Raw genomic sequence first — 17,554 nt, forward strand, 5'->3', positions numbered from 1 at the left:
ACAAAATGCAAATATTCCATGCCTAATCTATAGGGCTTCACGATCCTTATAAATGTGCTTGCAAATAAATCTCATATGACTACGGCATCATAAACAATTATTCCAATCATCCAAGAAAAAGTAAGGCCATCTCCAACAGAAAACTAGCCAGATGGCTCGTTTTAGCCCTCTAGCCCTTCAAGAAATTAATATTTTAATGAACAGTACAGAGTCATATTTGCCTCAATCTCCAATCGAGGGCCAAAAGGTCATAGAGCTCATTTTAGCCCTGTCACAAAAAACAGTCTCCAACCGAGGGCCAAATGGTCATAGGGCCAAACATAATTTATTATTTAAAAACTACAACTTAAATTTAAATCCAACGGCTAAGTGACATCAGCATAGAGTAGGCGTTTAAGGTTGATGTTGTTAAATGTTTTTTAAAATATTGTTTAAGTTTCATGTTGTTAAATGTTTTTTTTTTTATGTTGTATAATTTTTATGTTGGTTATTATTATTTAATGTTGTTTCATGTTACTTAATTTAATGTAATGTTGTATAATGGCTTAGGAAGTTATAGGAAAAAAAAATAGAATTTAAAAAAAATATATGAAACAAATTTTGTAAAATAGAAGTTATAGGAAGTTATAGAAAGGAAAAAAAATAGAAGTTATAGGAAAAAAAAATTGTAAATAAAAAAAAAATTCAAAAATAAAGGCTAGCTAACGTTAGCTAGCCGTTGCATTTGAAGTTTTGGCCTAGCATTCTTGTCGGTTATATCAGACAGGAATGCTCACATTTCTGGCTAGCCCGGGGCTGGCTGGATTAGGCTAGCCCTTTGGCCTTTTCAGATTCTGTGGGACCCATGAGCCTTCTGTTGGAGACGGTTTTTGAGCGTTTTTCGACCCTTCTGGATCCTACGGTTGGAGATGGCCTAAGGAATTGAAGAAGAATGAGCCTTATAAAAATAACGAATAACCAAAGTAGAATTAGTTTCTATCCAAATATGTTTTCAATCTCAAACCCAAGCAACTCGAACTGCCGCAATGAAAGTTAAAATTTCAAGAGGCATTTTGATATAGATGCCTCAAATTTGTTTTTTTTTAATCAAACGTCTATAACTTTTAAACTTTTGATCAAACATTCTTCTAGTAATTTTTAATTAAAAATTATGATTTTTATTGTATTTAATTAACCAACTAGTTCAAAAAGTAATATCACAAATATTCTAAAATCACCACAAACATTATCATATCATAATTCGTTCAAAATGAATTTTTCTTATTGAAATAATTTGTTGTTTTAAATTCTAAAAACACATAAACATCCTATTAACATACAATTATGAAATATAAAATGCACATATATTAAATATAACGTACCAAACAGATATATTAAATATAATGTACCAATCATTTGGACGTTATTGGTACGTTATATAAATTTAATTTGGATACGTATTAGTATTTTGGTACGTTATAAAATATTACTTTTAGTACGTTATGCAATTCTTTATTTAGTACGTACCAAGTTATTAGTACGTTGTATTATCCTTATTTTGGTACGTACAAAACTTATGGTACGTTATGTGTAAGTTGTGTAACCCAACAAAAAGATAATTTTTCACATTAAAACATTGCACTAAAAAATATTTTGTCAACTCTTAATAATTAATTATTGGAATAAGGACTCATTTTAAATAAAAATAAAAATGTGAAGAACCCTAGTGAGGGAAGAGCACCCTCTTCTCTTACTATATTAGTATTATTAGGGCACACTACTCTAGGAACAATAGCCAGCCGACTAGTCTCTTACACAATCCTTTGTGGACTCGCACGCATAGGTACACCAGAAAAGAAAGAAGGGTTTGAAGTGCAAGAAGGCCTAGCTGTAAGTACTTCCCTGGTATCCAACAAAAAGTGAACTTTGGTCTTACCTCTCCGAGAATGGAGGTACTCGATCGTTTTGGGAACGTGAGGGGCGAGGACACTTTAGGAGAAGTGACCCGATGCACGTGGGGGAACGGCTCTATCTACCTGAAGCTAAGCATCGAGCTTGTTGGCAGCACTTTGACTTCGACAAAAATTAAGTTTAGTACAGGCTAGGTAGAGGAGTTGTTGACCCCGACACTCTTACTCTTCAGTTATGTGTTCTCTGTTGGTTGGCTTGCCACTCTAGTCGAAGCGAGTGATCTTGCTAAACCCTTAGTTGCGCCCCCTTGGCTAAAAGTTTGCTACTGCTTCGGCCTACTTCTGTTTTAACTACTAAAAAAGTGTTTGAGTGTATGAGGGGTGGTAATAGTGCTTCGTTTTAGTGCTACTTTATTGAAGGCAATTGAGCCGCTACAATTGTTGCGATAGTCGGGCAGTGCAGTTCATGTTTCTACTATAAGAAGTTGTTAAAAAATTCAAATTTATTTTCAGTTGCATGAAATTAGGCAGTCTAGTCTACATCTCAATTTTAATTATAAACGACTCTTGTTTTTTTTATAATCTATAAAAAATGTTGAGTTAGAAATTGGAAAAACTATATTTCTTCGAATTAATCTTGAACCCTAGTAGATATAATTGAATCCTTAAATTGAGGAAGGGATGAGATTCCATAAAAATAGCAATAAATTAATGAATATTATTGAGTGCATTTTTTTTTTTTACATAGAAATGCATTTAAAAGAATTTATAAAATACTTAAATTAAGAATATACCTAAAATATAAAGTTTAATTAAAAGTAAAAACACTTTAATCAAAAGTTGAAAAGTAAAAGATGTTTAATTTATAAAAATCTAAAATGGGGCATCCAATTCTAATTTATCCAAATTTCAATAGCCACATAAACTAACAAACTTCTTATATGAGGCAAAAGCACCAACTACATGCCCCTCCAAATTACGAAAAATACCCCAAAACCTGCTCTACCATTAGCACAAGAACCATCAATTTTATCCTTCAACCTAATCTACTCCTAGTTTACACAATCACAGTTTAATGTAAAAACCATTTTTAGCGTCATTCCCTCTATGATTATTATGTAGTATCATAACATTTTATATGAAAGATTACCAAATGCTAAGTTTGTTTTTCGCACTTACAACGCTTTAAGATTACAATTTATCAGATCATCAATTGGTTTTTTCACAGTATGAATAAAAGCATCCAACAGTCACATTATTTTTTCTTCATGATTTTGTGCTACCCAATACCCATGGTGAATAATATCGAAATCATAAGGATGAAAAGTAGATACAAGTTACAATTTATTTATTTTTTACTAGCAATTTTGCATTCAAAACTCACGACCAGTCATCACCAAAAGAACATTCACTTTTCCAATCCCCTATAACTACTATTTTTACTATACACAAAATTCACCCAAATATTATCCTCCTGTTCGTCACCGTGACACCGTCGTGACACTTTTACCCATATATCCAGCTTCAGAATTCAGAAACCTCAACTTTTGGCACTCGAATCCGCGACCCAAAGAAAGATACAAAGCAAAAATAAAGGGCAATTTGGGCATTTTCGATACCAGGCCAGGTACTTAAATCTTGTTTTGGGTGCTTTATATAATTCTGCTTTTTTTGTGTTAACTATTGTAATTAGGCGATTGATTGTTTTATTAATACCATTTCTAAGAGCACGTGACCGAGGAGACGGAGAGCTTGTAGCTGAAAGTGTTGGCGTACTGAAACGACACCGTGCCGCCGTTGGCGAGGGGCTTGCCGTCATTGACGAGGCAGTCGTTGTAGCGGAGGCGCTTGAAGATCTTGGGGTTGACGAGGCGGGCGGAGCTGAACCAGCCGCAGGTGAGGTGGATGTGGGAGATGTCGCAGCCGGTGACGCACATGTTCATGATCTCGACGGTGTATGTGGGGATGCCACTTGGCAGCGGGGGTGTGGGGCCCTGGTTTATCACTATGTCTGCCTTGCTGCACTTGTCTCCCCGAATCCTGTTTGGTTCCTCCATTGCTGTCGCTGTAAAACAAGAGAGCGAATGATACAAATATATACGATTTAATATAGAAAAAATGAAAATGAGACCCAAAAATGATAAGGGTCTTTAATCATAACAAATTTCAAATAGTGAAAGGTTAAACACTATAATGTTCGTCTAAGAGAAATTCTTGAGCACGATTGGATGTGCCGCGTTACCATTCGCTTGTTCGAGTCCTAAACATTACAATGTGCACATTTCCCAACTTATCAATAGGAGAATTTTTTGAGGGCAGGTAATTGTGTCACATAACTTGTCCGCCCAACAGGACCTCTGTATTTGAGTCTCACAAGCGCTTATTTGGATGGATTCAAATACCAAAGAGTTCCGTTTACAAGTATTTTGGACGAACAAGAGACCGTGCCCCCCGAGAATCTCTCTTCATGTGGGGTTGAGGAAAGCATTTGTAGACAAAAGACACTTTTTCTAGATGATTCACAGGAATTATACAAGAAAAGTTAATACACAGACAAATCAACCCAAAAGGCAAATGGAGATGGGACCTGTCAAAGCTTCTACTTTCAATGTATCACCTATTCATGTTTTGCTTTTCACCGATGGCTCATAGGCGTAGCCTTTTGTATTCGGCAAATTAGCATTCAAAAAAGAGCCAGGACTTTTGGTCAACACGCTCTTTCACTTCAGAGAAGGGCATTTTCCATGTGTCAACATTTACTTGCAGAAAAATAGAAAAAGACAAAATGCAATTGTCATTCATCATACATGCAGAATTGGCAGACAGCTAGGAAAGTGAAGTAGGGCTTATTTGTATGAGAAATGATTTCCGAATTTCTCTTTTTTCTTGTTTCAAGTCACATAATTAAATAAATAATTTACAAGTTAAAAAACAAGAGAAATGTTAACAAAATTATTTAAAAGTGAAATTCTCTACTAACTTTTTAATACCTTACAATTTAATTTCAATTCACATGCCAAAAGTATAACGTGACAAAGAGTTCACGAAGAGTTTGACTTTTGAGAATGCCTCCTTAACATTTCTTTAAAAACAAATAGGAAAGTGCGAGGGAACACAACAGAGTGACCAAGAAATTATGGTCACTTGTTATCAAATCCAACAATGGATAACTATGTATTTGTAGTCACATGGTAATCGGGAGTATGAAACTCGTAATTTACCTATAATGTTAACATAATATGCACATATTTCAAGAGACAAATTGTAGACATTAAAACAAGCCAATAGGGTTGTGCAATGTAACATAAAACAGTGTGTATTTCTTTGCAAAGACTTTGTTTCAAATTTGGTTACACCAAAAGAGGGAATGGTGACCTATTGGGATGTTTTGAGATACCATTCAAAAGATACCCACATGGGACAGCATATACACCTAGAGCAGGGGGGTCAAAGAGCTAACGGTGCACGTTAGCATGCACACCTTATGAGCTTGCAATTCTGACACCCATTTCCCACCCCTCTGACCAAAGAACGCCGGTTATTCACTTGCGAACAAATGGGTAACAAATTCTGGTTTGCCTCACCATCACCATTTTAGAAATACCAAAATTACAGAAAATTCCAATTAAATCATAAGGACTCGACCTAAAAACGGAATGCCTGCAAACGTCCTGATAAACTTATTTTGCAGGAGACCGGCTACATAAGATCAACTTACACGCGCAGAGTCAAATTAAATAAAAAATAAAATTTATCTAGACGCCTCCATGCATTCAATTCTCGTTTATATGGCTAATTCGAGAAACTAAATCAACTAATACGAATAATATTAATTAATCGGACATTGATCACTTACCACGAACAAGCAGCTTGCGGTGGATTGCAGTGAGTGTGGAGTTTGCAGCTTCAGACGATTCAGGCTTCAAAAATCCATCTGCAAATAAAATTCGTAAACAAAATATCATCAAATTAAAAATAAAAATAAAAAATTATAGGGGAAAGTGTGAAAAATAACACGGAATTGGACAAGAAATTAAGTAATTAATTAATTAATTAAAAATTCAAATTCAAAAGATGACAAACACATGGACCCCTTGTGTTTGCGAAAGAGGTACCAAGAACAAACAAAAAGCAACTCGATAAAAAAGCGGATTAAATTATAAAATTCAGAAGCAATAATTAGATACGGGATTCAATGGGGAGAAAGAATCTAAGCAAAAAAAAAAAAAAAAGACAAAAAGAAACAAATAACGGCGTGCGTCGCGTGAATCTTCGGCGGTAAGATCCAAACGACAAGTCGTCGTCCGTACACGTACCTCGGTCAAATCCAGGCGCGAACAGCAGCACCACTACGGCCACGACTCCGAAGAGAAGCAGCGACGCCACGACCGCAACGACTCGCCGTTTCGTCATCGCGCTTGTGAGTCGAGTTGGAAACGAACTCGGTTCCGAGAGAGCGAGTGCTGAGCCGACGAACGAGTTACTGAGCAAGCTTCGAAGCTCTGCAGTGAAGAAATACAAGTGAGAGGGTGAAGGAACCGATGAATTTATATCACATCAAAAATCAATCAGATAAATCAGTCAAAAAAAACAATAGCCGTCGATTTAGAGAGAAAGAAGAGAGGAGAGAGAGGGCTGAGATTTGACTTGCATAAAGTGGGAAGGACTCACGGGGAGGACGACAGAGATAGAGAGGCTACACGCTAGGCTTTTTCTGTAGAATCAAACCAGGCAAAACGACGGCGGTTTGAAGTTTTGAGCGCCAGAGAGCTAGGTATTTCACAGAAGAGGAAACCGCGACTTTTTCCTCCGAATTGTCGAGGAAAACGATGCGTTTTGGTGCCGAATCGCTGCTGCGAGATACAATTGCGTGTGTGGGAAACTGTGGATTTTCCAGGAAAGTTTTATGCAGCGAAATTAGAGGAAGAGAGAGAAAGAGAGAGAGAGAGAGAGAAAGAGAGAGAGAGAGAGAGAGAGAGAGAGAGAGAGAGAGTTAGAGAGAGGGGAGTTAGAGAGAGAAAACAAGCAGGCTGTAAATAGTGCTACAGAGAGGTACAAGGACACAGAGCACACAAAAATGGCAGACATTGTTGGCTGTGCAGAGAGAAAAGCTCCAAAAGCGAGACAGAAATGGCAGCACAAAATCGCAAAAAGGACTGAAATATCAGAACACAAAAATCCTCCAAAAGCCGATCGCATTTATTGTTTCTCTGCGAATCTCAAAACCTATACATATGAACACAGTGAGTGTATCTATAGAATTAGACGACGTCGTACCTGCTCGGCGGATTAGGGTTTCGAGGACCGGGAAAGAGGAGGAAGACGAGGAGGGGAATGTGGTCAGTTGCTTGGTTTTGGAGGTGAGTGTTTATAAAGTGATTATTTAATTAATTGAATTGAATGATTATTAATTAATGAGGGATTAGAGCGCACGTGGGGGAGTTAATTGTTTTAACTAAGGGGAGAAATGAATGATTAGGTCATTTATCCGGTTTAGAGGGAGGGGGGAATGTTCTGGTACGGGTGGGGGGACCGGGAGGTCCGGGACCACACGGAGGACGTTTGGGCATTCTGCGATAACACGTGCGTGTGCCTGTCAAGATATATATATATATATTTTTTTTTTTAATGATTAATGTTTTATTTTGTTTTTTTGCTGTTTTAGAACATGGACAAGGATAAATTGGTAGGAATGTTGCTAAAGATGGAGATGGATTATATTGTCATTTTCTTTTTGTTTTGGGTAAATAGATTTGGTCATTGCAAGTTTGATGGAGACCAATAATTCCAACATTGACAAGGAGAAACTTTTCACACACAAAACAAGAAAGGTTGTGATGATGCGTAAACATGTGCTACTAATTCACGTTTATAGCGTTAAGTCATTTCCATTCGAGAGTTTTATACTATTTTTAGCTGTCGAAAATGATAAAACCAACCTCTAGCTGAAAGGCTAAAAGAAATCACGCTTTAGGAATCAAGGCACATTTAGCCCCAGGGCAGGCCATGCGTACCCAACCCGCCAGCCCTTGACTTATTTTTTTCCACGGGTCCCATTGAGTCAGCCCATACAAAAAGCGGCTCCAACACATTAGTAGTCCTTCATGTCTGGAGATGGTATTAAGAATTGACATAATGAGTCTCTTAAATCCCACATTAAAATCCTACACCACGAAAATAATAACATCACACAACTTATAGGCAAGGAGTAAGCACGATTTGGTTCAGTTCGCTTTATTTCAAAACCAAAAACTAAATCGAATGATAAACCGGTTTGGTTCAATTTTGTAGGGATACATGGCATACCCCGAAAACTGAAGGCATGAGATAACCAATGAGGAGTCGCTTTTATCCCATACTCATTCCTTCTCATGCCCATTTTCTAATTCGTTGCGTAAAATTTGACATTTTCTAAATCAAAGCCCTCCAAACCCAATTCTTGGTATGCAAGGAAATTGACCCAATCAGAGACCGCAAAGACCCGTGTAATAGTGGACATGAAACCCAGTGTACTGTTTTTACTATATTTCGAACATCGCATCCTACCGATTCAACCCAACACATACTGATGCTCATAGTTCATATTATCACTCTGATTTCTCTCTTTATACATTACACCATTTACGTCACGTAACTAGCGAGAAAGAAGGCCGGCATGTTCCCCGACCGTCCAACAAATCGCTCCCAATCTACGTTTGAGTACTTCTGAAATTTGGGTCAACTACATTTCGCCAACTCCTAAAGATCACTACTGAATACAGTGGCGAGACCGCTATCTTTTGGATTTCAAGTTCCCGGACTTCTTCGCTTCCAGTTCCCTTACCTTTTCAAGCAATAATTGAATGGTACTGGATGCATCCTGCAAAAACAAGCAAAATAAGGGGGGGGTGGGGGGAGTGAATCTTAAAAGGTAAAAGGTACAAACAAAGAAATTGCGCTGACCTGCAGCTTCTTTCTCAAAGTGGCCTCTTCATTGTCTCGTCGCTCCCTCTCCTCGGAGAATATGCGAATTAGAGTCTCTTGTTCCCTGCTCATTTCCTCAATTTTTTCTTGTGCCGTTTGGACCTGGTGATCACAAGAACAGGCAGTAATTGTCAAATTCTATCAAATATTCAAAGAGATCAATCGCTTGCTTATTAGATTGACTTCCCACTTTCTCCAACAATCTCAGCGAGAATTAGATAATGGGCACATACCTGAGTTTCAAGTAACTTGGATCTATCCTTTTCACGCTGCAAGTCCTGCTCCAAATCAGCAGAAGTTGCTCTGTCCTTTTCCACCTCCAACCTGTACAGAAGGAAAGAGTTGAGGACGATTCGCATCCAGCATGGTGATAAAGTACTGAAGCGAACATTAAGTCCATACGAATGTTTATATGGTGGTGAAAAGGACAGAACAAGTACCTTTGCTTCAGTTCACGATTCTCTTTTCTCAATCGCTCCAAAACGCCTGAATCACCATTGGCATCATTCCCCTGCTAATTGAGCAACACCCTAACTTTAGAAATATAATAACCCTCTAATGCAAAAAGTAATTTGAAGCAAAGTCAGTAGAAGTAACCTTTGACTTGGAACTTGGGGTGTGTAAACCGGTTCCTCCACGTGTTGAATAATCTTGCTGAGATTGAGTACCGTCCATACATGAAGATAACCGAGTCACCGGGATACCTTTTCCAGAGTATTTCTTAGCAGAAAATGCCTTACTACTACTGCCGTTCACTTGTTTATCGGTAACATTGACTGCTGAAGGTGATGATGGTTCAGATGAGCTTGACGATCCTTCCCCTGATTTTGTGGGCGATTGCACTCTATTTGTGACTTTATCAGACATGTGCACATTCACATGCCCATGATAAGTAGAAATATTTTTTGAAGCTTTAAAACGAAGCTTGCTGGAAACATTAACTGGTTTCTTGCTGCCTGATGTATTACCATTCGTTTCATAGGGAGGACCCTCTACAAATGAAAATATGAATATTTATGACTTTGTGAGGTTGACAAGGGTAAACCAAAAGAATGTATGGTACACAACATACCTTTATCTGCAGAGCCATTCTTATTCCGTGGAGCATAGCCGATTTTATGACAATTGTCTCTCCTACATAGGCAGTGGCGAACACCCGTTTGTGAGCATCAAAGATCAAAAACAACAAAGCAACTCATAAAAGTCTGAACGCATTGTAAGCAATTAGCCCAAAGACCACAAACCAGTAAGTCTTTTGCATAGCTATTAATTTTCCCTCAAGTCTTTGAAGAACTGTTGTACGCTCAAACCCCTGCTTATCATGAGCTGGTTCAACAAAATTAGCTTCTAAAAGACCTACAAGAACAAAATGTCTCAGAAACAACTCACTTTCAGCTAATTAGTTAAAGTCAAGGAACTTGAATGAAGAAGAAGAAACAACACCTATAACACCACGGCCGTCACTTCCTGCAGCATTCCAAAGCCTCCAAAATGGCTGGAGATAAAAATGATCATAAATAAAATTTAAAATTTATCAACTTCTGCTTAATGACCGATGAAAATTCATTGCTTAAACAACATATTCAAAACAAACTCAAGAAATCCATAGGTTAAAACTAAAACACCTTAATCAGTCGATTCTTGTGATATACATTAAACCCTTGAACATCAATATGATGCTTTGCGTCCTTCACAAACCCAATGGTGACAACAGCAACCATCTGATGACAAGAGTTGCATGTCGTTAGAAAGACAACAAAATTACGCAAGATTATCACAGTAAAAGTTTGTAGTGAAATATTACATTTGAATCCTTTGTAACCCCATCAGCACCAGGCTGTGGCCGATATGTGACTTGCTGGGACATCATCATATCATTGACTATGTTGTGGTGCTCAACATCCTTCCCGCGAAGAATAATTCGAAAGTTATGAGGAATCCGCAAATAGAGAATTGACACATAGCTCTGGAGTCAAAATGAAGAAACGTATTAATAATAAATAATAGATGAACAGATAGACAGATTCTGTCTTCAAGTTGGACCAGGAACTATGACACAAATCATCTTCATTTCATATTATCATCTCTCTTAGTTCTTTACCACATGTAGCAAAACCGTTGTATTTTACTCCGACTAGACAGTAAAAGAAGGGTGGGGCGCCGCCGGGGGGGGGGGGGGGGGGGGGGGGGGGGGTGGGTGGTGTGTGTGTGTGTGTGTGTGTGGTGGTTGTGGTGGGGAGGAGGGATAGGGTTTTGACTTATTAAAGTTGAGATTAAATACATGAATTCCTCTGTTCTGATACAGAACCAAGACCCACCCAAGACCACTGGAAAATTGATAAGTGAGCAAACAGAACGGTGAAATTTAGTTTTACCCTCAATGAGTGCTGGTAGGTTAAGAAAAAACGAGAATTGGGATGGTCTTTTGCCATTTGTATACTCTTCTCGTCTCGATTGACACCTCTAATTTGAATATCCTGCAAAATATGCACCATATACACTTTTGCTAGAATCACAACGCCACTTAAGTTAAAAAAATTAGGAGACAAATATCTTGTCAACCAACATACATGTGGATCAGCTTCAAAATCAAGCTCCAGCTGTCCTTCATCATCCTCCCAAAGGTTGTAGATGATTATTCGGGTTCCATGCGTTTTCATCATATAGAACTAAACAAAAAATAAAATTAACAAAATTCATAACAAAATCTGTATCAAATTTACCAATTTGGTATAAGCTCTAAAACACAATTACCTGATGAAGCAGTTCTTCTTCATCAAAAAATGGGGACCATTGGATTATTGTTTCCAAATTTTTATCCCAATCAATTGACGAGGATCTTAAAATCTTGTTCCAAGCCCCCTGTCCTCTCTCATAGTCAAGCTTTTCATTCATGTACACAACAAAACACATCATTTAGATGAAGGACCAGCTTGTGATTTTTATGCAACAAATTTTTTTTTTCTTGTTTGTGGGATTTGGATAAGTTTACTGAAAATCCAAAATCCAAGCATACAAGTAGTACTTCATTTAGGAAACGAATACATGTAATATACAAAAAAATGGCATAGTAAAATCTAACATTAATTAGAAAAAAGAATTAGTCATAAAAAAATGGTGTACTCGAACCTCCACCCCTAAATCCAAATAGTCCACCCTGTCAACATCCTACAACTTTCTTCTCTCCAAACACGCCAAATAAAACCTAGCGGATCAAATCATAATGCAGACAAACAAAAAACTCAGCTAAGGTACTCAACACAACACCCTTTGTTGCAAAGTTTTCTTCCTAAGGCAGTTAAAGACCGGTTTCATGAGTGATGCAAATCATCTAGGCTGACACCTAAGGCTTACCCTCTTTTACTAGCGTAATTTTTTTCGTTCCAATAAACTTTAAAGCCCAACCTACCTCACTGATGTGACAACTGACAACTGTCTATACACATTGAATCAACATAAAGACTTGAAGAGAATATGTATAAATCCCAATAGGTAGAGGAAGACAATTTAAATGCCATACCATGGGAACTACAATATCTTCCTTTCCCGTGCTCGTCAAAAATGTGTAAGACAGCAATCCAATGCTCTGTGTAGCACTAAAAGCAATGTGAACATATCTCAATTAGTTTCGAGAATAGAAAAAATAAATCTGTCCATTTTTTCCTATTCATAATAGATAATGAGAAGAGGCAACTGGGTACACCAATAGAAGTCGTAAATATGACCACATACACACACACACACATACATTGGTGACAGTACTGATTTAACTGATACTACTTCAACAACGAACAAAAAGCATGGGGTATAATTCCACTATCCAAATTAGAGCAACAAGTAATACAATTTCTTAATAGTTCCAGATGATTGGTTGCTCTAATTTTATTCAGTCACTCTTTATGATAAAGTGCATGTACGTTAAGTTTGTATGGATTCTCCATGCTAAAGTGGATTCAAGATATGAAAATAGAAATTCCTGCAAGCAATGATGGTTTCTGAACCTCAGAAGCAACACACAAATCTAAAATCTAGCATTGTTCCCATGAGCTGAAGAAAATAACCATTACCAACCTAACATGAAATGCTCTGTAAAAGAAACAACGATAGACAATTGTGACCAGAAAGGCACCTTTTTCCATCTTTTCCACAAGAACGAGAGAACACAATTACATCTGCTCCAAGCCTCATGGTACTTGTCTTAAAGCCATTTCCATCTGTATAAACATGCAACTTACATGATTCTTTGGAGATCACAGAAAACCAAAAACACTATAGCTAAATACTGGTGTCATACATTGTCCAATAGTGTTTGCAACTTTGCTTTTCGCAGAATACCCCAACGACATGCAATGTCGCATCTTATCTGGATCCATCCCACCACCATTATCTGCAATGTACATCAAATGAATTTCCGAACAAACAGAATATCAGAATTTGAGAACAAAATTAAAACATCTTAGCATTCTTCAAACGACATCCAACAATAAGGTTAAGTTGCTGGAGAACTAAGAAAGTTAAAACACCTTCAATCAGCAACATTCTGCTTCTGTCTTTCTTATTTTCAAGCATATCTATATTAACATATGTAGCACCACTGCAAACCTAACATTAAAGTGAAGAAATAACTCCAATCAATGATTAAATAGAAAACACATGTAGAAACATAATGGAAATATAGAACGAAAAACTACCTCGTCCAATGCGTTGTCTAAGAGCTCGGCGAAAGCTGTAAAACATCACAAGGTCACACTCAAGCATTAACCACCAAAGACATAAAATCAAGAACTATACAGCACATCTATTAAGTTTACCTCCAAGGGCCCACTTATGGCTTGTAGCATTCGAATGCAGAAACTTTGGGTGAACCCGGACATGGTCTATCCCACCTGCATATTCAACAGTAAATTTGTTAAAGATAATATCCCTTGGTGCATGTTGCATGTTTTTCGCAGATGATATAGTGCTAATTGATGAAACGCAGGACAGAGTAAATGTGAAGATTAGCCTTTGGCGGGAAGTGTTGAACTCTAAAGATCTTCACCTAAGTATGTCAATGACAGAGTATATGGAGTTCAGGTTCAGTGGGAATGGGATCCAAATGAGATAGGGATGAGGATTGAAGATCATGAAATACCAAAGATGAACACTTTCGCTATCTTGGAATGAAGAATTGGATGGAGATTTCAACCATAGAATACAAGTTGGATGGATGAAGTGAAAGAGCGCATCGAGTGTATTGTGCAACCTGCGTATGCCACTAAAGAGGGAAAATTTTATAGAACGCCAATAAGGCCAACAATGTTTTATGACAAAGAATATTGAGCGGTTAAGTATCAACACGTGCAAAAAATGAGTGTAGCGGAGAAGAAAATGTTTTGTTGGATGTCTAGGCAGATGAGAAATGACAGGATTAAAAACAATGATATCCGAGATAAAATAGGAATGGCCATAAATGAAGATAAGATGAGAGAAAACAGATTAAGGAGGTTTGGACATGTGAAACACAGAACTATAGATGCTCCGATTAGAAACTTTGATAATGTGATTATGAGGCACGCTTAGGAGAAAAAGGATAGAGGAACACCTAGATGACGTGGACAGAGACTTTAAGGAGAGACATGGAATACTTGGAGCCAACAGAATAGTGCAAAACCAAACGCAATGATATTATAGGATTCATACATCCGATCACACTTAGTGGAAGCTGGCTTTGTTGTTGTTTTTGTTTGTATGATAGTCTGATCATGTTAGAATCTCCAAATTAGGCAACAGACTCCATTTGTAAACAGAATCCACTCATGCATGTGAAAAATGAATCTTTTCAATAGGTGAAGCAGTAAACTTCCATCACATTGCGTCCATAACTTGAAAAGATCGAAAATTTTCTCGGCAGCCGAACAGATCTTAGTAAAAACAAACACAAAGAAAACAATGTAGATATTTTGAAGAGCAAATAGAGAGTTTAAGATTACCGGCAGAAGAATCCCAATCGCCACAAGGAGCTCCTTCATAATCGCCGGCCTTCCAAAACTGCTTAAAGTGCGATCGACTCATCACCCCGCGCTCTTCCCTTCGCGCAACCGCCGCATCCGGCCCGGGAAGCAGCTGCCCCACCTCTTCCGGCGGCAGAGGGCTCAAAAACCCAACCGGAAATCCGACTCCCAGCCCGGCCAACTTCCTCTTCTTCGTCAAAACCCCCGAAGCTCCGCCGCCGCCGTCCGCCGAATCGTCAGAGTCGGAGTCGCCGCTGCTGCTGTCGCTACTCGTGCTCAGGCAAATTACGGAATCCGGCGGCAACTTACAACTGACGCCGCTTCGCTTCGGCGTTGGAATATACGAAGCTTCCAGGAGCTCCTGCTTCACCCTCGCGTCCATGGCTTTGAAAACAAGAGATTCAAAAGACCGAATCAATTTTTTGTTAAATTCCGCTTTCTTTTCTTTTCCCTGCGGCTTTGAACTCTCAGAAACCAGAGCTTTCTTTTCTTTCTTTTTTCTTTTCTGGTTTAAACGCAATAAAATTTCCTCTACTCTGTAATATTCCTTCACTTATACGTGAGTGAGATGTATTAATATTAAATCTATTATTATTAGCCTATTTTGAAGTTAAGACCACCTCTTCTTTTTTAAATCTTATGAGAAGGTTGGTAAGTCTAGTAATACTCATTTTCGTTATTTGCATAATATTTAATGATTTTTTTCAAGTTTCAAGTTTGGTTTTTATTATCGGATACGACGTATAATTATGACTAATACATCATGCAGCTTGATTTGGCAAAAATCTTCGCTTTACCAACTTCGTTTGTTAAAAAGATAGATTATGGTTAATAAAATAACTGATAAATTATGGTCACAGACTTCATAATATGGTTTTTTTTTTTTTAAATTTAATTAACTCTCTCATCGTGCTAAAATAAAATAAAATAAAAAACGGTGCTGTAGCTGCTGGAAAGTGAAACAACACTGTGAAGTGGATCTGATCTGTACTTAACTATTTTACCTTTTTATCAAATGAGTGGGTCCTACACTAGTTCTGCAATTATAGGTACCTCATCAATGCGAAGATGTTTTTTTGTTTCGTTTTTTGTCATTTTGGTGGATTAAATATTAAATTAATTATTAATGAGCTTGAATCTACGCTGTTATGTCAGAATTTAACAGAAAAAAAAGTTACTTGCATCAATGCGAAGATGTCGAAACAAAATAAATTGAGGAAAGAATTGGAAGTATTTCCAAACCCAATGCTACTTCAAATAAAATGAAGTTTGATTCATTTTTCTTCTTTTTAATGTTGAACACTTTTTTTTCTCAAATAACAAATTATACGGTACACTTATTGAATTATTGAAATAATGCTTGCAAAGATATGACGAGTGTAGTGTATTATGATTTATATGAACTTTTATTGAATTTTTAAAGTGATAAACTTTTGAGTTTAGTATACTTTTGCTTAGACCATCTCCAATATTTAGCTTAAAATCTAAAAATTTTAATCCAGACAATTTAGGTTATAATATAGAAATAGTTTTTCTGTTCCAACCATTCTGGATAAATTTTTAGCCCGAGATTATTGAAGAACGAATTTAGGATAATTTTTTTTACTTAAAGTAACATTTAAACAAAATTATGCAGACTATCTTGATTTAATTTTATGAACATTTTAACCTAAAAATATATAGATTTCAATAAATAATGAAAAATCACTAAACTGTCACCGTGAAACTCATGAAACACTATGAAAGAATATGAAAACACATGAAATATTATTTTTTTAAAATTATTTAGTTGTTGAATTTAAATTTGGACCATTAGATTTTCTGTTTTACCATTCAATTTGATCATATTAGATTTTAGCCATTGGATTCCATGAATTATATAAAACCTAAAAAAACATACACATATATCGTAGGCCAACCTACTAACCTAGATGGAATTCTCACAGATTTGCCCCAAATTTTGGCCCAAGGGTTGGAGCCTAAAATTTAAGGTTTACTTTAAGATTTGGAGTATGTCTTACTATTTTAAACTCCATAAAAGTTCATAGGTTTTTAATGATTTACTTTCGTGGAAAATAAAGAAGTTAAACGCCTAACCATATAAATGGTCTATGTGCAGTGAAAAAAAATTAAGATGGTGAAAAAAATTAAGATTTAAACTTTAGTGGTGCCACTTAATATTACAGTGTAGTGATATTCCTCTTCACTTGTAAGTGAGAAGTCTTAGGTTCAATTCTCATCAAATGCAAACTTAAATCACATCTTTGCTAGCCCATTGTGAGGCTTAACCAACTCTCTCATCCCCTTAGCCTAGATAATATTGTTTGTTCAAAAAAAAAAAAAAAAAAAAAAACCTTCATGGTGTAATCGGTTTCATGGTATAATCTGTCAGCAAATTTAGTCTAAAAGTGATTTTTCCGTTAAATGCAAATGGGGAGTTGAAGTTCACCTCTGATGGTTCACTCAGTACGAGTTTCAAGGTAAGGTTATGCAATCCCCTCTGGCTCAACCTCAAGATCAGGTAACTTCTATCGCATACTAGACAATTGATTCCTTGTTATGTTATTCATTCATATGAATGTGGGATTTTCTGTCTAAAATTTCTAAATTACAATGAGTTCAACGTGAAATGGGATTTTTTTTTTAGAACTAAATGAATTAATTTAAAGAGAAATCTCGAGAACGTTGGAGGCCTTTAGAGTCAAATAA

At 36.9% G+C, this 17,554-nt stretch overlaps 2 protein-coding genes across 3 annotated transcripts; both read right to left on the minus strand.

Moving 5' to 3' along the window:
• Positions 1 to 3,498: 3,498 nt before the first annotated feature.
• Positions 3,499 to 6,383, minus strand: LOC137709846 (TPD1 protein homolog 1-like). Its single transcript, XM_068448829.1, has 3 exons — positions 6,206 to 6,383; positions 5,746 to 5,823; positions 3,499 to 3,954 (listed from the first exon to the last, which is right to left on the minus strand). Exons 1-3 carry the CDS (start codon positions 6,300 to 6,302, stop codon positions 3,611 to 3,613), a joined length of 519 nt encoding a protein of 172 aa, XP_068304930.1. The 5' UTR covers positions 6,303 to 6,383; the 3' UTR covers positions 3,499 to 3,610.
• Positions 6,384 to 8,358: 1,975 nt separating this feature from the next.
• LOC137710902 (protein MICRORCHIDIA 7-like) lies at positions 8,359 to 15,344 on the minus strand. 2 transcript variants are annotated; one of them, XM_068450061.1, is made up of 20 exons: positions 14,825 to 15,344; positions 13,664 to 13,738; positions 13,544 to 13,578; positions 13,376 to 13,454; positions 13,147 to 13,239; positions 12,982 to 13,066; positions 12,373 to 12,448; positions 11,607 to 11,735; positions 11,423 to 11,521; positions 11,228 to 11,329; positions 10,657 to 10,818; positions 10,478 to 10,573; positions 10,296 to 10,347; positions 10,097 to 10,208; positions 9,925 to 9,986; positions 9,450 to 9,844; positions 9,293 to 9,363; positions 9,086 to 9,176; positions 8,832 to 8,954; positions 8,359 to 8,748 (listed from the first exon to the last, which is right to left on the minus strand). In XM_068450061.1, exons 1-20 carry the CDS (start codon positions 15,225 to 15,227, stop codon positions 8,662 to 8,664), a joined length of 2,427 nt encoding a protein of 808 aa, XP_068306162.1. In that variant the 5' UTR covers positions 15,228 to 15,344; the 3' UTR covers positions 8,359 to 8,661. The 2 variants fall into 2 exon arrangements, with proteins under 2 accessions (XP_068306162.1, XP_068306161.1); XM_068450060.1 differs by having other exon boundaries at positions 9,293 to 9,366.
• Positions 15,345 to 17,554: the final 2,210 nt, after the last annotated feature.

The sequence above is a fragment of the Pyrus communis genome, chromosome 12 (genome assembly GCF_963583255.1).
Source record: "Pyrus communis chromosome 12, drPyrComm1.1, whole genome shotgun sequence".
In the NCBI taxonomy this organism is placed as follows: domain Eukaryota; kingdom Viridiplantae; phylum Streptophyta; class Magnoliopsida; order Rosales; family Rosaceae; genus Pyrus; species Pyrus communis.